Below are 23,652 nucleotides of genomic sequence, written 5' to 3'. Positions count from 1 at the left end.
GGACAGTTATGTCCTGCAGCACGGGCAACGATCTCTAGTGTGATCTCCTGCCCTCCTCCCTAGTGCCAGAGCCAGTGAGGCCTGGGGTCATACTTTCTCCATTCTTGCCACCTACCCACCCTGCCTGGAGGGACCATACATGCCAGGCTGTCCCCTGAGTGCAACAAGTTTGCCTTAGCCTGCTCCATGAATGTGGCAATGAATGTAAGAGTGGAAGATTTTTACTGTTTTTTTTAAAGAAAATATTTATTTACGTATTTATTTCATACAGGTTCTCGCTACAGCTCAGACTCACAGTGATCCTCCTATCTCAGCCTCCCCAGCACTGAGATTACAGTTGTGAGCCACCATACCTGCTTTTGGTGGCCAGCACAGCGCAGGGCCAACATGGCATGTGGTGTGGGGGATCGAACCCAGGTCCTTGTGCTTGCCAGGCAGGCACAAGGTTTTTAGTTTGGCACACCTCATTACTTCTAGTTGTTCTAAATCTTCTCTGTTACCTTACCCTGATGTAACCCACTGCATTTAATATGGATTGCCACTTCTGTTGTGTACTGCATCTGGGTGACGCACAATCATGCACTTTCTTGCACTGACCGTCCTCGACCTACTTCTCTGGAGAGTGGGAATTTTCTCCCCTTCTTCAGTTCTCATAACTTCTGCCTTCATCTGCCTCAGGCGTAGCAGACAAGTTTGCTAAGTTACCATCTCCCAGGTCAGAGACCGCCAGACATGAGAGTTGAGAGTCTGTTCAGTCCCTGCTAGAAACCAGCCAAGCTGTCCTTGACTGCAAGTGAACGCATGAAACGGAAACAGCAACGAAACCACAGTGCGTGCAGTACAGAGATGTGCCCGTCTCCAGGCAAGGTGGAGCAGTGGCCACTCTCACGGTGGTTGCAGAAAGACACCTGGTGCATCAGAGGCTTACTGTTGCCCTGTTGTACTTCTGTTCTCATCTGCTGTACCTGGTACCAGGCTTCAGTGTGGCATTCCTGGTCCACGCATGCAGCGCACACGCACGGTCGTTCCCACCCTTGCTACCTCTTTTCCTCCCTTGATTCTCTTCTTTTTTTGCAGTACCAGGGATTGAACTCAGGACCTTGCACTTGCCAGGCAACTGCTTATTCTACTGAGCCAGCTCCCCAGCCCCCTCCCATGATTCTTTCCTGCCTACATTCACATCATCTCCTTTTTGCCTCACACTTTTGATTCTACTTACAAATCTTTAACCATTTGAATCTGCCCTAATGGATTCCTATGCTTCTGCCTGAGTCTGGAGCACTTTCTCAGAATAAAGAATGTGTATGAAAGCAATTCTGAGGCATGTCTGCATGGGGGCATACGTGCACATGAATGACTTCAATTTCTGAGGCATTGGTAGGCTTCTGTCAGGAGCACTGTAGCGCTTCACAACACAGCTCAAAATAATTTAACATTGTGAGTTAATGTGGTAAATGTAGGATCACCTATCTACCGTCTTCCTTCAACTCTGCCAACAGACTGACTACTGAGATGTAAGGATTGGAGCATGAATGAAACAATGTGTTTGTAAAGGCAGGCTCTCTAGTGGAACTGACAGAACCTGTGGACCTAAGTGAGATAACAAGGAATAGTAGTTCCTCTCTGAGTTACAAACCAACAGTCATTTATCACAGTGATCTTTTAGACAGCAAGCTGGACATTCTGAGGATGCATTCTGCATGGTTTGACATGAACTAGTTTTCCATTTAAAACTGCATTTTTAAGTGAACATAGCCAGTGTTGGTTTCCTTGGGGCAAGAAAAAGTAACTCCTCCCAATCAGTTAGCAAGATGGGCGACAAAACTCTGGTCGTAATACCAAGTTCAGGTAAAAGTAATCACTGTTTTACTCCTGTTCCACAAGAGGTAAAAGACATAAATGAAGGCTTTCCAGTCTCATGTCGAAGAGGTCCTCAGGTGTAAGCATGGCTGCCCCTCCATGGCAGCTGTTTGGTTTCCCTTTATGTTGTTATCCACGTGAATCTCATGCAGTGCCTGACAGGTTCATGAACATTACTCGGTCCCAGTTGTGCAAAGCATCCGAGTCTTATGTGGAATTAAACATGAGCGTGGCAGGGCCTAGGAGCGTGCATCACAGCAGTGGGCAGAGTTCACAGAAATGGAGCATCCTGAGGAGACCAGCTGTGCTCCTGCATGAAGCAAAGCTGATTGCAGGCCAGGAAAATGGCACCCTGGCTGCAGAGCTGTGGCTGGAAGCCCGAGGTTCCACTCAGGCTGATCTGAAAGGGGTGGTCATCAGATCATCCCAGAAAGACCGGGCAGCTGCTGTGGATATGAACCCTGTGTCCCGGCGGCGGTTGGGCTCACGGCCTCCCGAGGCTGGGTTCGTCCACGCCTGGGTCAAGGGAAGATGGATCACACAAGGCACCACACCGTCATCCTGTGCAGCCTCAGGGCAGGTGTGGCCCCTTCCCGGGGCCGATTCTCTCCTGGCCCCGGAGCCTGAGTCTCTAGCGCTGGAAGTGAGGAATCATCCTCGTCCTTAGAGCTGCTCAAACGGAGAAGTCCTGTTTGGGGAAGAAACCCACCAGACATCTTGCCAGTTCTGGCCAGATGCAAAAGAAGCATTAAGTTTCATTCATGTCACTGAAATCCACATTTACTAAGCAATAATAGCTTTCACAGGGCAGCATGGTTAGTTCAGCGTGGTGGATGAGGAATTCATTTTTGCAAAGGAGGCCATGGATTTTCACTTTTAGAAAGCAAAATGTCCACATTGGTGGTGTAGTTCTGATCCCAGAACTAGGGAGGCTGAGGCATGAGGGCTGCAGCATGTTCCAGGCCAGGCTGGGCCACGTAGGAAGTCCCTGTCTCAAACAAAAAAGGGAAGGAAACGGAACAGACCTACTCTAATCTCATTGGCACATAACTCCCGTGGCATACTCCTGAGACATCGTGCACCACGCAGCATGAGTGGGGAAAGAGCACACCTATAAAATGGGCATCACTTACTATTGGAAATACACCTATCTACCTGCCTTCACTTATATTTTTATTTAAAATTTTACCACTCTGACATTCTCATTATTTTGTTTCAAAGTCAAGGCCAGTGGTTGAATAATTCCAGTTTTGTGCTTTCTTAGCATTTCTCTTAATGCACTTATTTAGTGCCACCAACTGGCACAGTAACTGGCCTTGCCATGCACCGGCTGGTAGTGAAGATGAGAGCCGCTGATGAAATTATGGAGTTTACGGGTTTGATCCCTGACTGTGGAACAGCAGTGTACGACAGAAGAATGCCACGCAGGAGCTGGCACACTGCGCAGGCTTTCCACTCTGGGTCAACTCCACACCTCGAGCACTCTTGTCCTTACTCCAGCAAGAGCATCTGAGAGCTGTGGTCCACTGTGTGCTTCTGCAGAGACTGCCTTGGGTCACACGCAGCCCAGAATTTCATGCAGAGGCACTGAGTCTCAGGAGGTCATTAATCTACTTGCCTGTCTGCAAAACAGAGGCACTGGTTAGTACTGAAAGAAATCATGTGTGCGCACGCACACATACACAGCACATGTATGCCGGTGTGCTCCCCCATGCAGTCATCAGAATGTTGCTGGGCACATAGCAAGCACACAAGCAACAGCGTCTGTCATGATTAACAGATGTGAGGGCTGGGGAGATAGCTCAGCAGTCTACGTGCCTTGGCAAGGGCAAGGACCCAGGTTCAATCCCTGGTACCGCATGCCAGACAGGCCCTGTGCCAAGCCAGCCACAGAGACTGGGTGTGAGCTGTACACCTGTAATCCCAGTGCTGGGGAGGCTGAAAACAGGAGGATCACTACAAGTCTGAGTTGCTTAGTGAGACCCTGTACCAATTAGGTAAATAAATAAAAGATTTTAAAGAAACGGCTAACAGACATGAGATGGACCGTTGTTGTCTGCCAGGTGCTTGCTCTGCACTGAGCACCCTGTGCACATGTTACAGCCGCCATGGCAGTGGCCTCGTGTGGGGTGGAGGAGGGGAGGCATGCAGTTTACGGCACCTTACTACTGGGTGCATTGCCAAAGTGAGCCGAAGCTGAATGTGTGTAAAGCTCATGCAAGCTGTGCAACTTTGAGACAGCTGTTTGTGTTACACGCTTCGTGGACTGGTATGAGTAGAGTATGAAATCAACTCTGCAGCTGTACATTTAACATTAGATTTTTGTAAAGGAATCACAAGGTAAGTCCAACACGCGCTAATTCGTGTTTTCTGAAGAAAACATTGCCATCACCCCTGCCATCAATTTATCCTTGATTACCTTTAAAATTATTCCATGCAGGGGGCCGGGGAGATAGCTCAGTGGAATAAGTGCTTCCCTGGCAAGCACGAAGGCCTGAGTTCAACCCCCGGTTCCACCAAAAAAAACCCATTATTCCATGCACTCCCCAATTATAGGGCTTTGTAAGGATTTCATACATGTTTCTCTCCAAAAAACTCATTCTTCATCCTCCTCCCAGCTTTTAGCAATTCTGATAGATTAGTATCCATGTTGTTGCATAGTCTTTTATAATATGGAATACTTCCAGGAAAAACCATTTGCTTAGTATAACAGATGTCAGGAAATTAAGAAGTAGAGTGAAAGCAGGCCTTAAACATTTAATGAGTTTCTCAAAACTTACAGGACTCCTGCAACCCTGTGTCCTAAAAGGTGAGGTTGTGCTTCCTCTTGTGGCTGAACTAGGAACTGCAGCTAACCTCTTAAAGCCTACAAAGAGAGGCCACCTTTTCTTTTTTTGTTTTTTGTTTTTTACTGTCCAAACTTGTTTTTTAATAACATAGCAAACTTTACGACATTGTCATAAAAATACTGTTATAAACAGAACCTTTGGAAAGAGAAAACCCAAATTTATATGAGCTGGGTTAAAGCATGCCAAAGAGCCAATGATAAAAGCATTAAATTAATAATATGTTTATTCTACCCACTAGAGGTTCCTTATATTAGGAAACATTAGTAAATACTTTGAAATGGGTGGCAAGCCCTGGTTTCTGGTTCACACGGGACACTGCCTCATGCACAGCCTCCCGGCTGCCACAGCACATCTGGGGAAATCTGGCCCTGGAGTCAACACTGGGAAATGAATTCTCCTAGTTTGTCCTGTGAACTTAAAACACACTAATGAATTAACAACACAAACCGCTGAGGTACCAAAATTCCCTGTATTCACCTTAACTTTCCCTACAAAAAGCTTTAAATATAACTCTAATAAATAAATAGAGTTCTCAAGGCAAACTTTCAGCATAATTTACAGAAGCAGATTTAAATAGAATTCAATAACCAATCTAATCCTAAAAATACACATAAGTAGGCATTATCTCTCTTTCTATCTTGACATTAAAATACATAGTGGCCTAAGTAACATGCCGAAATGCCAACACTTGTGATAGACAGTTTTATTCTTTTTATCTGGGTTGTCTCTCTACATATGAGAAATCACCTTTGATCCTTCCAGATTTTCAAACTTTTTGGCAAGTTGCTTGGCTACCATGATTGTCAATAAATTGGCATAGAACAAATGGCTTCTATTTCATGACCAATGTCCAAAATGAATTTTATAATGAAGGCAGATCTGCGGAATTTTATTCTGAGTGTTTCAAAGCCATAAGCTTTGCCACCTATGCACCAGCAGATCAGTAAATCAGCCAGGCCAGGCTGCTTCTTGTGCCTCTGGGGGAGGTAGGGGCTGCTGGAGACAGAAAGACGAGGAGCAAGGGCTCCAGGATGTCATGGGCTGAATACCAGGTAAATAAGGATTCACTGCCTTGGAGGAACCAGTGGTCACCAGAACTCATTGCTTAGAAGGAATTTCGGACTGAGGGTCACAGCAGTTTTAGGCTTTGCCCCTCCAAAATATCAAATGATGTTCTACAGTGATAGTCAAGATTGAAATTTCAAATAGCATTTATTGTGTGTGCATGTATGTGTGTGTGTGTATGCATGTGTGCATGTGTGTATATGTGTGTGATTTCCTCCACTTAGGTGGAGGAAGGAGGTAGTGTAGTGGTCTGCGTGGCATGCTATTAGCAGTGGCTACCCTTGCAGATAGTGTACACAGTGCTAAGAATTTGCATTTGGACAGAGTAATGTTAAAAATTCAACATGGTAATGAAAAAATAAGTTGGTCATGGTGGTGCTCACCTGTAATGTAGTCCAGCACTCTGGTAGGCTGAGGTAGGACTGAAGGTTAGAGCCAGCCTGGGTTACTTGGTGACTTTTGAGAGCTTGTCTCAAAATAAAGTTTGCAAGAAGCAGGGGCTAGAGATATAGTTTAGTGTGACAGCTATGGATTCAATTCCCAGTGCTACAGGAGGGAAGAAGAGGGAGAGGGAGGGGACAGAGAGGGTGGGGGGAAGGAGGAGAGAAGAGAGGAAAGAAGAATGGAGGGGTGAAGGAGAGATGGAGGGAAGGAGGGAGAAGGGATGGAGGAGGAGGGAGAGAAGAAGGAGAACAGGAAGGGGAGAAGAGAGGGAAGTGAGGACAGGAGGAGGAAGGGGGGAGGCAGACTTGCAAATGATGGTGAATACCCTACATCTTTTGTTGCTGACTGATTTTATTTTTTTGAAATGAATGATTAATAGAAATTTTCTCTTCTTAAGGACAGGGTTATAGCTCAGGGGTATAAGTATCTGCCTGGCAAGCACAAGGTCCTGAGTTCAATCCCAAGTGTTGCAAAAAAAAAAAAAAAAAATCTCTTCTGCTACAGGTCATGTGCATCTTAGAAGCCTTTGGACATGCCAGGACACCACTCAATGATCGGTCCAGTTGCTTCATAAAGTACTTGGAAGTGCAGTTTAGTGAGAGGAAGAGGCAAGTGACCGGAGGTAAGCGCGCAGTCGGAGCAAAAGGCCTCCTGTGTCGCTGGAGGCTGTGCTTGTGGGGCCAGGGACCGGCTTTGACTTCCAGTACATTCTGGTACATGGTGTGTGAGGCCAGCAGTGAGCCATGGGTGGTGGGGAGAAAGCCTGCTCTTCCCTGGGGCTGCAGGTAGGAGATTCCTAGGACACCTTGGAAAGATTCATCACCTATAAGCAGGACTAAGACCAGACAGGAGGGGCATGTGAGTGTCACATGGGGGAGCCTGTGACTGTCATGTGGAAGAGTGCATGTGTGCCCCCCAGAGGGCTGTTTGTGTGTCACATGGAGGGGCATGTGAGTATATACCTGGGATTGAGGATGCGAGCTCCGAGCATGATGTGGATGGACGCACATTCTCAAGTGCACAGTGACTCTCCTTTGGAGCATCCCTGTATAAACTCCATGAGGTGAAGCCCACACTAGGCCAGAGCTAGGGGCAGGGAATCGTGCTCACTGCATGCAGAAGCAAGCTCCAGCACTCAGGTCAGAACCTCGCTCAGTTACTTCACTCTGCACACAGTGAAATCTATATTAAATAAAACTAAATCTGTATTTTTAAAATGACTGAATTAGAACAAATCAAAACATTAAAATTATCACCAACAAAAATCAAACAGAACCAAACAGAACCTACCTCTTGTTTGATTTAAACACTTAATGTTTATTTTATGAAAATTCTTCATTTAAATTCAGCTACTTTAGAACCCACCCAGGATTTTCTGTCTTTCCAATCATGCAAATTAATTGCAAATCCAAGTGTCGACAGACCCCCCAAGCGACTCAGAGGGATCAGCTACTTTAAAGACCTTTATAAGAGCCTTCATGAACAATCTGCTCACTGCAGATGATTTTTTGGGGGGAGGGCAGAACCGGGGATTGAACTCAGGCCCTTGCGCTTGCCAGGGAAGTGCTTATTCCACTGAGCCATCTCCCCGGCCCCTGCAGATGATGGTTGAACATACTCAGTTCTATTTAGTTATTCTTCCTTCCTTGTGGGGGAAGTGAGTTCTGAGTGTGATTTAGTGTTAGTCAGCTTTTCATAACTGACCGAATATTTCAGAAAATCTATGAAAGGGGGAGAATTATTTTGGCTCAAGCTTTGCAGGGTGCAGGTCGTGGTGGGTGGCCAACTCCATGTAGAAGCCTTATGGTAGAAGGTGTGGCAGAGGATGGCTGCTGGCCACGTGGCAGCCAGGACCAGAGAACAGGGGAGAGCTGGAGAGATGGGATGAGCACTTTCCCAGCACCAACCTCAGCCAACCAGGCGCTAGCTCTGACACATACTCAGTGACGTCACCCAGCTCTAATCACGTGATCTAGCCATCCCCGGAATCCTCACCTGTGAGCACGTGAGCCTCTTGCAGTACATTTTTTATACAAATCATAAAATCTAGAAATAAAGTTTTGTTTCATAACAAGGTACAAATCCAATTTCTAATAGATGAAATGACACGCAATATGCAAAAGAGTCAGAAACATCAGCTATGCATGCAAAGTTCAAATCCACAGTGGGAAAATCCTTACCTTTAGCCTGAGGCTGAGTCCTGAAGGCCCCACCCAGGAAGACCTCCACAGGGGACATCTTGAGCCGCAGCCTGGATGCCCAGGAAAGGAGCACAGCATGGGAGTATAGTGCCAGCGGGCAGGGCCACAGAGGTTGGGGGCAGGCAGCCCCAGACAACCAGCGCCTGCAGGGCCCTGTGCTGCCCCTTACGCTGGGCTCAGGGGCTGCAGCGAGGACAGCGGCTCCAAGGCCAACCCTGCCAAGCCCACGTCTGAGCCTCGCTAGGCTGAGGGCGTGGCTGGGCGGCTCCGTGGTGACTGAGGTTTTCCTCAGCCTGCTCTGCACCACGGGGCCGTGCGGTAGGGACCATGGACAGTTACCAGCCACTCCTGTAGTTCTTTATCTGGGCAGATTGTGTCCTTTGCTTCAGGAATGTTCATTGTGGCAATAATTCTATACACATGTTAAAAAGAACCCGACAGGCGCAGCAGGCCGGCAGACTAACTGGACATGCTGCAATCCCAGTGTATTATAGGCGCGTGGTCCACAGGTCTGCACATAGGCAAACCCACAGACGCCCCCTGGTGGTGTGCTGGGCAGCGCACCCAGGGCCAGAGCCTGGCCTGCTCCAGGCCCTGTGAAGCCCGTGGAATCCCGCAGGAGCTGCGAGCACAGCTCAAGATGCATGCACGTCTCGGGGAACCCTGCTGCTTCTCCTCGGAAATGAAGCCAGACCCAGGAGCTTGCTCGGCACTGCGTCCTGTTCCGTCTCCTCTCCTTCACGCCCGCCCTGCACTCCCGCTCGCCTCTGTCTGTAGGCAAAATAGCTTCTTCTCGTGTTCCTTTAAAGACCCCACCACGTGCTCTGGAGATTATCGCAGGCATTTTTCAAGTTCAGAGCAATATTGCTGCTTGGAGGGGAAAATAGGGTGTCGCCTGAGGCGTATCCACGGAGTACAGTCAGGGACCCGCTCAGCCCTAAGACCAGCCGGCAACCTGAAATGCTGCTCTGGAACTCAGTTCCTTGTTTCCAGTATTTAAGAGGTAAAATAAAAATGATACACCCAGAGACGCCTTGCAGAGGAGCAGAGTGGCCAGGTGTGCATTTGTGAAGAGGAGGAGAGCCTGGGGAGCTCTGCTGAGCCCCCTCGTGGCCACGTCCGGGCTGAGAGTTGGGTGCACCGTGGGCACGCAGGAGGGGGAGCCGTTCCTGCATCACCAGAACCTCCAGGCACCGGGCTGCCGTGGCATTCAAAGGAAGGAGCCATGTCCAGAGCAGTCGTCCCAGTGCTGCTCTGGACGACCAGGACTGGGGGCTCCCCACGATGCCCCAAGGGTCCCCTGGCCCTGAGTGCACAGATGAAGCCCAGGTGGCCCCGTGCCCTCGGATCCAGCAATGGGACTTGGCCGCATGGACTTGTCCCCGGGCCGGGCACAGAAGCAGCAGAGGTGGGCAGGAGAGGGCACAGGAGGTGGGCAGCTCTCAGAGCTGCAGCTGCAAAGCGGCACTGACCACAGGGAGCAGGAACAAGGCTTCCGTGGGCTGGGGGCTGCAGTTCAGACTGCACGGTCCACAGAGCCCCGGCTCAGCCCTGATGTCACCAAGGAGGACTCTTCCCTGCCACCCGGACTAATGTTGCTCACTGCTTGTCCTCCAGTCCCTGACTTGAAGACACCTCAGTCCATCTCTGCCTATGTGGATGCAGTCTCGGCCCTGTCCCCTCTTCTCCCAGGACCCCATGCCTGGGCTCAGCACCCACCACGTGTCTGCCTCATCTTAGATCCAGTGCCTCGGCCCTGACCCTGCTTCCACCTCAGGTCCCTTCCCATGCTTGGGATGAGGACCACCAAGTAGTTCAGCCTATGACAGAAGGTGAGAGAGAAGTCTCCTTCTGAAAAATTATATCCCATTTAAGAATAAATATCTTTCCGACTCAGAAAAACAGGCATTGAACATTTTAAGAAGCTATAGGTAAATATACTTTTGATTAATCTGTTATCAAGACTCCTTGAAATAAAAAATGCATGAAATTATATCATTTTTGAAGAGAGATAAGTTATGCAGATGTATCCCATATAAAAAGCCTTCTGATTTTAATGTTCACTAAAATAGTTAACCAATGTGTTGTAGGGCTGTGATGGTAAACCAGGCCGAGCACATGTGGGAGACAGGTTGGTTGCTTTTAAAAACAAAAAAAAATCTATTATTTCCTTAAATTATCAACATGCTTAAAATAGTTGTTACCACACTTTGGATGGGCAATATTATGCTGAATTAAGATTGATAGAGCCTGTATGCTTTTTTGTTCTTGCTGTGATGGGGTACCTCAGTTCACAAACTTAATTGCAACCAGAATTGTGGGATAAATTCTGCGATCAGAATCATAGAAAGAATCAAGTTCATGAGTCCAGGTGCCAATGCCAAGATACTTTGATGATTTAATGTGTCTTTTCTCATGGACAAAATCAGTTTATAACAGAAAATGTCAGGCATAGTTTTATGGAATGCTAGCTATAGAAAAGTTAATGTTTCCATTTTAGAGAAAATGCAATCAGCAATTCTGGGCTGGCTTTGGGCCCAGCGTATTTTCCCACCTGGACATTTATTTACTAGAAGGTGATTCCGGTCTCCCCCGTGTGTGTACCAGCAGGCTTCCACTTGAATGACTTGAGAAACACCCTACTCCTACACCACAGGTTAAGTTTATAGGCAGCCAGCCCACAAGGATGAGGAAAGCTCTGCCTAAATGCCTCATGTGGCTCCCAGCTCCTTCATCTGGGACCTGAGCTGACTTCCCAGGACTGCAGTCTCCCTCCAAGAGGCTTTGTTTTCACTCTTCATCCGAGAGTGCTGAGGTTTGCATGGCACCATGTGCAGACTCACCTGGGAAGTTCAGGTGGAGGCAGAGACAGACAGGCACACCCTCGCAGGGCCGCCTGGTCTGACCAGGCCCCTCCTCTCTCTGAAGGGAACCTTAGAGGCAGCCTCCCCTCCCAGCCCACACACAGAGCTGTGCAGCGGGCACAGAGCCGTGGTCTGCAGCACAGCTGTCTTCCAGACTGAGCAGAAAATTCCTTGCTACCATCCGCGAATGGCTCTGTTGCTTATGATCTTCAAATGCCTGTGAGGAGTCTCCACTCCCATAGTGCTCCGGGGGGCTCTCTGTCATCTGTCAGTTGGGGCCTAGCTCCTGGGCTTCTAGAAGTAGGAATTGTCCCCCGCAGTCTGCATTCACCTTTGTTCCTTTCTGCTGTGTTTCATTTGATTGGAAATAAACTGCTTTGGGGCCATTTCTCAGCCTAGCAGGAACTCCAGGGGCTCGGCACAGCCAGGCCCACAAGGAACAAGGACCAGCTGACAAGTTGAGCACAGTCTTGGAGGCTACCACTGCCACCACAAGGCCCTGTGGCAGGGAGGGCTTCTGTGAACATGCAGGTCTTGGCCCCAGACCTTCCTGCACAGCCAGGTGCCCAGCGACCAGGTCTCCTGACCCCAGGAGAATCTGCACAGAGAATGAGCAGGCCATTCTTCAGCCAGTGAGGCTGTCTCTCCTCCCAGGATACTTATCATTGAAGAGAAGACTTGCCAAAAGCCAGTGGAAGGACCTTCAGAAAGTCATCACGTCCCAGGAAACACGGCTGCACTGCCCTACGTGGTAGCTGCCTTGGAGGGGGCCTGGCCTTGTGGTGCCATTGTTTCCTTTCCTCACACTTTCCTGCAAAGCTTGCTGGCAAGGGGTCAGGGAAGGGCATCCCTAAAATCAGGCCTCTCTGCACCCCAAGTGTGTGCAGCCAAAGCATGGATCCTGGGTGCACTCAGTGAGGCCTAAAGCAGGTGTCGGTGTGAACCCCGGTTCCTGAGGGCCCTCAAGGGCTAGCAGGCCACAGCCAGAGGCCTGAGCTGGACCCTGGCCCTGCTCCCCAGTGTGCAGGGGTGCGCAGGTCTCCTACTTTCTGTGCCTCTGTTCCTCTGTGCGCTCTGAGGATGATCAGCACCCCAAAGTCTTCAGGTTTGGAGGACATCACATGTACCAACCGCGCTCTTCACATCGCTTCCGTGTCCTTGCTCATCCCCTTGCTGTTGAATCTTACACGCTTCCCCCTGGAATGTGCTGGACTTGCTAAGTGAGAGGGAGGCAGCCAGGCTGCCCGGGGACGGGCGGTGTGGGCAAGGCTCACAAGTCCACTGGTGCTGCGAGGGAAATGTCCTCAGCAAGGAGACGCCACTGCTGGTTATCTGTGTAGGAGGCACCAGCCACCCTGGCGTGAGCCCAGATGAGATGGAAGCATATTATGGTCTTCGCCTCATATTTTTTCCAAGACCTGCCAACATTTTAAAGAAACCAGATATATAAAGGTGCTGAATATCTATCTCCATGGTGAAGGTCCACCAACCCCGCATGGTGCACTTTGCTGACACCAGTGTAAAAGTCTCCAAGTGCATTTACTGATCCTGGTGCAGATCAAGAGCGACCTCTGTTATCACCAGCCACCTGGGATTGGAGATGGGTGCTGGGCACTGGGTTTTGGTGTACAAAGCAGGAAGAAAGCTCACAAGCGGGTGCCCCTGCCCTGTAGCAGGCACTTCCAGGGATGCGCTTTCCTCTTGAAGTCCAGAATGGTCCTGGGATGCCTGAGTCTGTCCTTCCCTGTGCCATGGATGGATGGAGGGAAGCTGGGGGTGGGTTGCAGGTGGGCAGTCTGTGTCATTATGTGTAGATTTAAAACATACCTTCTTGATCAGTGGGTAATTTAGGGTAAATATTCTTCATATTAAACAAAAAAGGTTTTCAGTCAAAACTGTAAGGAGAAAAAGGCAGGAAAGTTTTAAAAGATCATTCTGCAATTCCCACCCGATTGTACTTCACAGGGCCATTTGCACACACGCCCATGCCGGCACGTAACTGCCTGGCGATGCAGTGGGGCCTGTCTCCTGCACATTGTCCTGAGGTCCCCAAAGCCATGTGGCACAGAGCAAACTCTGCAGCCAGATGTGGATTCAGGGCTTAGCTAATAGGAGCGAGCGAGCACTAGCTCCTGGGCTTTTGACTGCGTCCACACAGATGCACCACCAAGAGAGAAGACAGCAGTGCGAGGGAGGGAGAGAGCGACACCTCAGCACACTCAGGGTTAAGGCTGCGTGACCTAAAACTCTCCTTGGAAGTGAGATCGCTGCATTTATAAATCATGTAAATATACTTGATCGATGAAGGAGACATGACTTTCACTATGCATAGGTCCTGTCATTCATAAATAAGTATCCCATACCCAGAAAAAAGCATTTCTTATGTAGTGGAAGAATAAAATTCTGTTACTGTTTTTAAAATGTGTGTTGGAAAAGAATCTGTGTTGTTAGCACTTAAAATTGATTAGCATGTGCGCATGCGCAAGAGTGAAGCTGCTGATGCCATCTAACAGTTGCTTTCCCCACCAGCCAGGATCTACACGTACATGCTGGAGAAATCCAGGCTCGTGTCACAGCCTCTTGGCCAGAGCAACTTTCTAATCTTCTACTTGCTGCTGGATGGGTTATCGGCTGAAGAGAAGCGTGGCCTTGGCCTTAGCAATGCACGTGCGCACCGGTGAGTGACTCTTCGGGTAAGCTCTGCGTCCAAACTATGGCTGCGATTCTGCCGTCTTACATTGTCTTTGTACTTCTCAGAGGACACCTAGTGGCTAAGGAGAGTTGCTGCTGGATAGAATTATCCACATCACAAGGCAGTCATGTGAATGTCTAGGCGCGCTGTTAAGTGTGTATGTGAATTCTTGTTTTAGTCAGAGTACAAACACAGAGCAGGTGCAGGTACATGCTCCCACTCCTTTTGAGCCCTTGGGTGTGACGTTGGTTCTGCATTCCTAATCGATAGCGGAGTAATTTGAATTCATTAGTCTTCACTGGTAACAGATGAGGTTACATAATGGAAACCACCAACAACTCTCATCCCGAGGGGCTGGATTTCTTCACGGGAGGAAAATGGTTGGTGTTAGAATGAGGAGGTATTGATTACACCCTGCTGCCCTGAGGGGGTGCAGAGAGTGAGCCCCCCCAATGCTCGCATGTGCCGCTCTGCCCGCAGGAGCTTCCCACCTGCACAGCTCCATATACAAAAGGTGGCTGGGGAGAACCGGCTTCTGATCCCAGCTCTTTCCTGTGTTCTCAGGCAGGGCCCTGGAGCTGCCCTGACAGAGACACAGTGTTCTGCCGAAGCTGCCCTTCCGCACCTGTGGTGTGCAGGGAGGAGCTGGGCGGACGCCGGGTGGTCGCAGGAGCTGGAGAGGAGTTTTCCGGTTTTGCAGTGTGAAGGGACCACATCCAGGCTGAGCTTCCAATCCCAGTTGAAGAAGCGATAGCGTGTATCCCACCAGGACTGTGAGGTGTGGGTGACTGAGTGTAGTGCTGAGGAAGAGAATAAACTGGTCACAGACTCATTTACCATCCTGTCACTGTCACCAGATTTCGGATTTCTATTCCTGGGATATAGAAATAGTTTGCCTTATTGAAAAGAAAGAAGTAGGCAAGAAGTTTACAAGCCCTGATGAGAACTTAGTCTAAAGGGAGAGACTCCAGCACAGCAGGAACCTGGGGAAACAAAGCCCTGACACAGGTCTGCGTGCAGAGCAAGCAGAAAAGATGGAACCGGAAACGCCGAGCTCTTGGCACACTGGAAGCACTTTATCCAACCCGTCCTCCTAGGAAGGACAAAATCAAAGCCAGAGCCATGAAGAGGTCTGTGCTGACAGCAAAGCTGGTGAAATCCTTAAGTTGAATTTTTTTCTGCCAGTAGTGGGGGTTGAACCCAGGGCCTTCAGCCAAGCTGCATCCCCCTCCTGATTTTATTTTTGGTCTCTGACAGGGTCTCGCTAAATTGCCCAGCTGGTTCAGACTTGTGATCCTTGTGCATCAGCCTCTGACTGCAGGGATGAAATGTCTGAACAGCACTCCCTGAACCCATCACTTGAAGGAAAAGCATAATGTGGGGGACCACAGGCCATGTGTTAACGGGCATCATGCAGGATGAAGACTGACTGGGTCTCCCTGTCCCAGTTCTTCCTCCAGAACATGAGCTTGAAGTCCACAGCAGGCAGGCAGCTCTGAGGACACATCGGTGTAGTGTGTGTGTGTGATGTGCATGTGTGACGTGTGTGTGTGCGTGTGTGATATGCATGTGATGTGTGTGTGTGTGATGTGTGATGTGTGTGTGATATGTGTGTGATGCCTGTGTGTGATGCACATGTGTGATGTGTGTGTGAGTGTGCGTGTATGATGTGAATGTGTGTGTGATGCGTGTGTGTGATGTGCATGTGTAATGCGCATGTGTGTATGTACATGTGTGTGTGATGTATGTGTGTGTGCGATGTGCAAGTGGTGTTCATGTGTGTGTGCATGTGTATGTGTGTGATGTGTGACATACGTGTGTGATGTGTGTGGTGTGCATGTGTGTGCATGTGTGATGTGTGTGTATGTGTGATGTGCATGTGTGATGTGTGTGTGCATGTGCATGTGTGATGTCCGTGTGTGATGTGCATGTGCTTGGCCTTGGGAAGTTGCATCCCTGACCGGCCTGGCAGTGATGCGGCCTCCAGGGTAGTCATGTGTGGTCCTGGGCTGGGCTGCAAGCACCTCACGGGTGGCTCCAGTTCTGGAGGACACTAGCTCCTCCTTGCCAGGCTCTGTGAGTCCTTGTAGCAGGCCACCCTGCAGCCATGAATAATTCAGTGGCCAGGGACAAAGCGGGCAGTTTATTAGAACGCACTATGAATGCCCAGTGGGTGCTGCATGGCCCCGCCAGAGTGCATACCTGCTCCACGTGTGTGGAGGTGCGAGCAGGACCACGGGTGCTGGGACCATGCCACACGGCATGACACTGTCTCACAGTGAGCCCAGCACTGCAGCTCACAACACAGCACACTGTCACAGCGGTGTGTGGCCCAGGTAGGTCTTCCACTTTGTCATGTTGGCACCCCGACTCTTCCGGTGTTAGTGAGGTGCGGAAGTTTTGCATGGCTTTGGTATTTGAATCTGTTGGGGGTTTGTCTTTGTTTAGTGCTTCTAACTGTGAGCTGTCCTAACTATGGGGTTGTGTGGCTTCGTCACCACCAGAAGTATTAGATCAGCATTTTCTGACTCTCAGAAGTCAATGCTCTTTCTGAATTTGTTCCTTAAAATTGGGGCTCAGTTGGAAAGGGTTCAGGGTGGGTGAAGTGTCTGGCTAATGCACACAAGTACGGAGTGAGGGTGTTCATGTGCTGGTAGCAGTCTTTGCACGTGTCAGTGATGCTGATGGATACGCATCACAGGGGCAAGCCGGTGCCGCACACTGAGTCTTGGAGGAAGCAAACCAGGGGCTTCCTCCGCGCATACCCTGGCCCTTCTTCTCCGCTCCCCTCTGAGCGCTCCCATAGGTGAGATCCACACCTCAGGGCCCTGCGAGCAGAAGCCGATGCCGCACAAGTCATGTCTTCCTATGCATTGATCAGAGGGGGAAGCACTCTGTGACTCCTGTCCCCAGAACCAGTGCTGCTGACATGCTTCCTGACACTGACCCTGTGACACAGCGCTGAGGGAGAAGGTCCTCAACCCTGAGGGAGAGGGTCACGTGAGCATTCCAGTGCACCCAGGGGACTGCGTTCGTGACGCAGGACACTCTGTAGAAAACCCTGCGTGCTCCTCGAGAGTGGAGCCCAGAGCTGCACTGCATGAAGACAACGTTCTTCATCCAGTAGCTCACAGCCCCTGGACTACCACAAGAATAAGGCCGCAGGTACCTATAACTGCCACCAGGTGGCGTGCCCTCCACAAAATCAGCAAAGGACTAGCTAAACAACAGACAAAAAATTGAGGGAGAAAACCCCACAGAAACAAAAGCTCAGCCCTTGCAAATTTCTTTTCATGTATTTTTACCAGGCTTTATCCTTGCCTGGATATTTGTTTCTCAAGCAGTGTTTTAATTTTTTTAGGAGTGCACTGGCATCTAGGGAGCAAATGTCATTTACGTCCTGAGGACTTGAGATGGCAGGCAGGTGAGGAGTTGGTTTTCATTGCTTATCTTCATCTTGCTTTAAACATCTTCTGTGGGTTCTACCCCAGGACACTGAGCTCCTAGGTCCGAGGAAAGTCCTGTGGGGCTCGGCTTCCCCGAGTGGATCAGTGGGGGCTGGGGTCCTGCGTGCCGTGTTCTGGAAGGAAGGTTCTGGAAGGCAGGTCAGGCTGGCTCCCAGAAGCCAGCAGCAGCCCCGTGACTCAGAGCCCAGCCTCAGCGGTGTCACCCAGAGGTTGCTGACTCACTCTGAACTGAGCTCCTGAGCTCGCGCCTGTCACGGAGAAGCAGCAGTGAACTCCTGAGGAGAGGTTCTTCCCTCCCCTCTTTTTTGCTAAGGGCTCATTATGAACGTTGAATTTAACCTGAGAATGTGTCATGTAATTTTTTAAAAGGTAAAGGAAAGCTCGAAGGTGACTTAAAGGTGACGCTCGTAATCTTGTGATACAAGGCAGGTTCGCTTAGTCACACATTTTAGGCAGGAAGAGCTGAACAGAGCTCACAAGGCCTGGGCAAGGGTGGGAGACATGGAGGCCAGGGCCTGGTGGACTCTGTCACTGGTCATGGGGTGACTGTCACTCTTCTTGGAGGTGTCAGGCCAGGCTCCTTTACCCCTGGATGCCACTTAGTGCACCTGGAGCCCAGAACTGGAGCCAGGCTCTGACTCTAGACCCCAGCGCGGTGGCTCTGCCCCACTATTGCTGTTGCCAGTGACACTGTAAGGACAGGGAGTCTGAGAGCACAGAGTCAGGGTCTTCCCAGTGTGTCTTTATTTAAGTTAAAAGCTAACGGCAGCATCCTGGGGCTCGTCACCCTTGACTGCTATGGAAAATAATCCTGATCTACTCCTAGTAGTGCAATGAAATGTTTTAAACCAGCCAGGTGTGGTGGCCTAGGCCCCTGATCCCAGAGCTCTGCAGGAGAACTGCAGAATTCGATCTAGCCCACCCCCAATGCGGTCAGCTTCTGGCTCTTGCGGTTTCAACCAGAGCCTGCTGTCCTAGTCAGTGCTGTGGAAAGAGGTGCTGTGGCTCCTGGAGTCCTCCCTGCTCACTGAGAGCCTCCACGTGCTGTGCTGTGTGTCGCCAGGATCCCCGGTCCCGCCCTCCCATGCGTTGGTCCCGCCCACCAGGCCGAAGGTGTCCTGAATGCCGACTTCTCCAGGAAGACTCCTAGCAAAAGTCATCAGTGAGTGTTGCTGTCCATCACATCTAATGAAGCCACCTCAGGGGTGCAAGGCTGTGAAAGCCAGGCCTTGGGGACAAGGCGAAGGGTCTTCCCATGTTGCTGGGGGCCTTTTGGTGGCCAGCATGTTCTGGTGTCCTAGAAAGCAGAGTGGACATCAGCCCAGGGAGACTGGAGGGTAGGGAGGGCCCACAGCTGTCACCCTCCAGAGGACAAGAGAAAGTCACCCCGGCACAGGACAGGGCTTGGCGCCCACTCCTGCACCATCAGTGAGTGAGACCACTGTGCTTGGGGTCACATGAGGAAGTGGAGGTGTGAACCATAGGCCCTGCCTGTTCATGATTCCCAAATCCAAAGGCTCTGAAACCTAGCACGTACTTCTGAACCGACCCAAATTGATTTGGGAGCAACTTCTAACCTGAAATGGGATGCATACAGTCTTTCCTGATGGTGACTGTTCATATGGTTTGCCCCCAAATTAAAATGTCGTGTTAGCAGACCCAGCATCAAGCCTGCCAGAGACATGAACGACATCCTCACTTGAAGCAAAGCTGGAGTGCAGAATGCTTTTAAGTATTAGGATATGGCTGGGGGCTTGTGTCACGTAGCTTGTTCAGATCTAAGCACAGGACTGTCACAGTCCCTGCAGTTCTCTCCAGGTAGAGGCGCAGGTCACCTCTCAGGGTGGCAGGGAGAGCAGTTGCTGGGGGGTGATCCCCTCTCCGCCTGACTGGGCTGCAGGGGGCGCTTACTTGCAAGATCACCCTGCCATACACCCTCCTTCTCGGGCCCCCTGTCTTTCTCTTTCACATGGGTTGTCTCTTACAAAGAAAGACACATTCACTTGTCCCTAAGGTATGAGAGGCTAGACAGGCATAGATTTAAAGGACATCTTCTCTTTGCCCATGGTTGTGACATCTTGGGTGGGCGGGGTGTGGCCTTCACAGACAAGGAAAGGGTCAGAGCAGGGCTCATGTGCCAGCGTGGTGACCAGCACAGCCACCCTCGATGGTGAGGTCGCCGACTCCTGGGTGGTTTCTGGCTTGGAGCTGTGCCGCTGCCCTGTGTGCTGCCATAGTTACCTTCTGGTCACTGTGCCACAAGACCCAACACCAACAAAGCACAGGAGCAAAGGTTCATTTTGGCTCACGCTGTGTAGAGGTTGCAGTCCATGTTGGTTGCTCCAAGGTAGGGCAGCCTGGCAGAGGATCGTCCATGGCAGGATTGCAGAAGGAAGGGATCATGGCAGAAGGAGAGAAGGAAGCAGATCCTGCCTCCAGGGAGCCACCTCCTCCAACCAGGGCTCCCTCCCTGCCGGCCTCACTCCAGCTGTGACAAATCTACTGATGAGCATCACACTCTTGTGGTCCCATCTCCTCCCCAAAGCCCAACCTCAGTGCACAGGAGCCTTTCAGGGGACTTCTGGAGAGGGACCATAACAACATGTGTCTCTGTCTCCCTCTGCTACCTGACCGTGTCCCTGGAGCAGTCAGGATCACAACGACCCACCTCATCTCCCAGCCAGTGGGCTTCATGTCCCGCCAGGCTAGCTACTGCGTCTCCTCCTCTGGCCAGACCCCTCAGTGTGGAAGCCAACCACACAGCAGGGTCCCAAGCTGCTGGACCTCCCTGTGCCCATCTCTGCCTGACAGACCCTCCGTGTCCATGCAAACCCCATCCACTCTGGCCAGCCTCCTCCCCGTCCTGGAGCAAACACCGTGCTTGGCCTCTTAGTTGTGTTGACACAAAGATAGTGCCTGCCAGTGGGTTCCAAGCTGTCCCCACATGGGGTCTGCTCCAGGACCTTCATGTCCTAGGTAATAACATGAATGGGGCACCCAGGGGCAGCAGCTGGAGCTGTGGGTGACTTGAAAGGGCCAAGACAAGACCCACTGCTGGAGCGGAACAGTGGAGCGGAGCTCAGCCTACAGGGCCCTGTGTGAGGGCTCAAGCCCTGGGGCCTGAGCGTGGTCTGGATCTGGTGGGCATTCCCCCACTCACAGGCTGGCTGGACCTGTTGGGGTCTTTGGAGGAACCGTCCTGGCCTCCAAGGTTAGCAGGGGTCAAATCTGCAGTGGGTGACCTGGTGACTGGTGGGGTCACCACGGGCTGCAGAGGCTGCTGGTACAGGCCTGGGACCTGTGGCACAGCCCTGAGGGGACCAGGTTACCTCTGTCCGTTGTTTAGACCTGGGCGTCCTGACCCTGGGCTCAGGTTTGACGGAGGAGTAGATCTGGTCCCAGGAAGGGCTCCAGGCGGCCCTCCTCCCTCCCTTCCAGCTTGCTAGCCGTTTCCTTGGTTGCCCTGTCCTCAGGTCCTGCCCCACCAGTGGCGGCGGGCAGGTGGCCCAGCCTTCTCTTCCTTCTGCAGCCTTCCAGTGTGGTCCTCCTCAGTATTGCTCAGTGGTCTCCCGAAATGAGCAGGACCACAGGTGACACAGGGAAAGCTGAAGCCGTGGGCAGTCCTTGTCCTCACCCAAAGCCATGCACAAAGATCCAAGCACCCCATGAAATGAACAGCATAGTACCTGTGTGGGCGCAGCACAGAGCCCCTGAGGGTACCTTGGGCAGTCCCCTCAACATAGCAGGGGTGACTTTATGCATATCCGTTGCAAATGCTTGGGAGCTGCAAGAAGCAGCACTTATTAGCTGAGAGCAGAGGGTAAATAGGGACCCCTCTCCCAGCCCAGGAGCACTGGGAAATCCACCTCCGCATGTCAGGTCACTCACCTGTGGTGGGGCAGGGACAGGCACTGAGCCAGAGGCAGACCCCATGCACCCATGTGTCACTGCTGCCTTGGGCATGGTTCCTCCCCACTGCAGCCTTAGGGCACTGGGCAGATCTCTTACAGGCAGGGTTGCAAGTTGCAGTTAGAGCCTGACAAGGCAGAGGAGAGTGCGGCTCTGGCCAAGTCAGTCTCCTAGTTCACGCCACTCGTATATGACTTTGGTGAGAGACAGGTCCTGCCCCCGCCCCGTGGGGCACAAGGTGGGGGCTGGGCTTCCCCCCGCCCCGTGGGGCACAAGGTGGGGGCTGGGCTTCCCCCCGCCCCGTGGGGCACAAGGTGGGGGCTGGGCTTCCCCCCCCCCGCCCCGTGGGGCACAAGGTGGGGGCTGGGCTTCCCCCCCCCCGCCCCGTGGGGCACAAGGTGGGGGCTGGGCTTCCACCAGTCACATGAGTTGTTCCTTGTAACTGCCTTGTGTGGAAACCCATGTGGGAGCCAGCTGGTGACAGTGAGGACTCAGAGCCATCCCTCGTGGCTCAGCCCCTCGTCCTTCAGCCAGAGGACTCACGAACACCAAGGCTGCTGTGCTCCTGAGAGACCAGAACAAGCAGGGCAGTGTCGTGTTTGGGGCTTGCACAAGGGGAACAGTATGATCCAGGGCACGTTTTGTAAGATACTTTATAATAAATCACCAGAAGAATCATAGGCAAGAGTGCAGGAAATGTGTCCACACACTAAGGACCAAAGAACCCAGATGAGGGCCTGGATCCCATGGTGTGGTCCTACATGCGTCCAGGTCAAGCCCTGGAGCCCACAGCAATGGGCTGAACCAGGCCACTTCATGGGAAGGCCCACGCTCAGTGGTGGAAGCAGTCCGTGCCAGTGGAAAGTCTGTGCCAGTGGGATGAAAGGCCTGTGCCAGCATGCTGAGGGATCTAAGTGACACTCAAGCTGAGAACCAGAGTTGCCCCCAAGTAGTGCCACAGCCATTCTCGGTGACAGTCAGGTCCTGAGCTCCCCTAAGGATGAGGAAAACCAAGTTTCCATCAGGAAAGCCGGTGCGGCCAGCTTCTCCAGAAGACTGAGCTGTGCACCATTTTCCCCTCCAGAGCCAGGAAACGACGCTCAAGGTGAGGACCCAGAGCTCCCCCAAAGTGACTGCAGCCATTCTCAGCAGCGGTGAGGTCCCAAGTTGCTTCACTATAAACAGCCAAGTTCACCACGAAAGCCAGCATGCCAAGGTCCTCACGCAGAGCAGCTGAAGACACCCAGCAGCTCCCGCAGCTCCAACAGCTTCTCCACACAGCAGCCTGGCAGCCTCCCAGCAGCTTCTCCAGCTCTGCCTCTTATGCTGCCGGCAACAGCCTTCAGGCGGGCCTCCCACGTGCAGCGCCACGTAGGGTCAGTGCAGCCTCCACCACGGGCAACAACTGGACATTCCTCTCAGAAGTTGATTCCCATCTCTCCTGGGGCAAAACATTATATTTTTTCACTTAACATGTACCATTTTTCTGTGTCATCTACAGTAGGAAGAAAAAGTTGATTTTTTAAAAGTCTAAAACCTGTAAGAATTGAATCCCCATTTCCAACAGCGGTGCCAGTGTGACTCCACATGCAGATGAGGTGCCGTTCCCCAGGCCCCAACATGTGCGCATCATGGGATGGGCAGTATCCGGGATGGACATGTGCTATGATGGTCATGCAGGACAGCACGACGGGGTGTAAGCATCTCCACAGAGCTGATGTCCGGGCCAAGTGCTCCAGATGGGAATGAGAAGGTTGTGCCAAGGTCACATGTGGACAGTGACTGCAGCCTTGATGCCCATGTTGGCAGGGCATGGAGTACAGGAAGGGGCCGGCAGTGTCAGGCCAGGGCTTCTGCTTGGACTGGACAGGCTGTCCCCAGCGGCAGATGCGAAGGCTCTGGAGGGCACGGCACACAGCAGGACCCCACGTGCCTGAGTCCCTGTGCACGCTGCTTCTCTGTCCTTGGGGCTGGGCTGTGAGCCAGGGGCATCACAGGTGTGCTGAGAAAGGAGCCCTCAGGCCCAGCAGCTGGGGAGGATTCAGCCTGCTAGGAGGTGTCCTGTGGGAAATGCCTGCGACCCGGGTCTCGAGGGAAGACGTGAGTGCTGAAACAGGACCAGCAACAGCAGAGCCAGCAGGCAAAGCATGCCTGGAGGAATGGTGCCTTAGGGAGCAGCGCTGCACGCACGACCAGAGTACTTAGGGGAGCAGCGCTGCACGCACGACCACAGCATTTAGGGGAGCAGCGCTGCACGCACGACCCACAGCATTTAGGGGAGCAGCGCTGCACGCACGACCA

At 51.6% G+C, this 23,652-nt stretch overlaps 1 protein-coding gene across 1 annotated transcript in view; it reads left to right on the top strand.

Annotated features, from left to right (window-relative positions):
* Window positions 1-23,652, top strand: part of Myo16 (myosin XVI) — a 416,963-nt gene that overhangs the window by 173,960 nt on the left and 219,351 nt on the right. Inside the window, exons 15-16 of the mRNA XM_023715200.1 lie at window positions 6,723-6,840; window positions 13,813-13,960. Of these exons, the coding sequence (XP_023570968.1) occupies window positions 6,723-6,840; window positions 13,813-13,960 (266 nt within the window). The remainder of the gene's footprint in view (window positions 1-6,722; window positions 6,841-13,812; window positions 13,961-23,652) is intronic.

This window comes from Octodon degus, unplaced genomic scaffold, assembly GCF_000260255.1.
Source record: "Octodon degus isolate 3935 unplaced genomic scaffold, OctDeg1.0 scaffold00039, whole genome shotgun sequence".
Classification (NCBI taxonomy): Eukaryota; Metazoa; Chordata; class Mammalia; order Rodentia; family Octodontidae; genus Octodon; species Octodon degus.
Note: the sequence above shows the minus strand (reverse complement) of the source record. Positions and strands in the feature narration are given on the sequence as shown.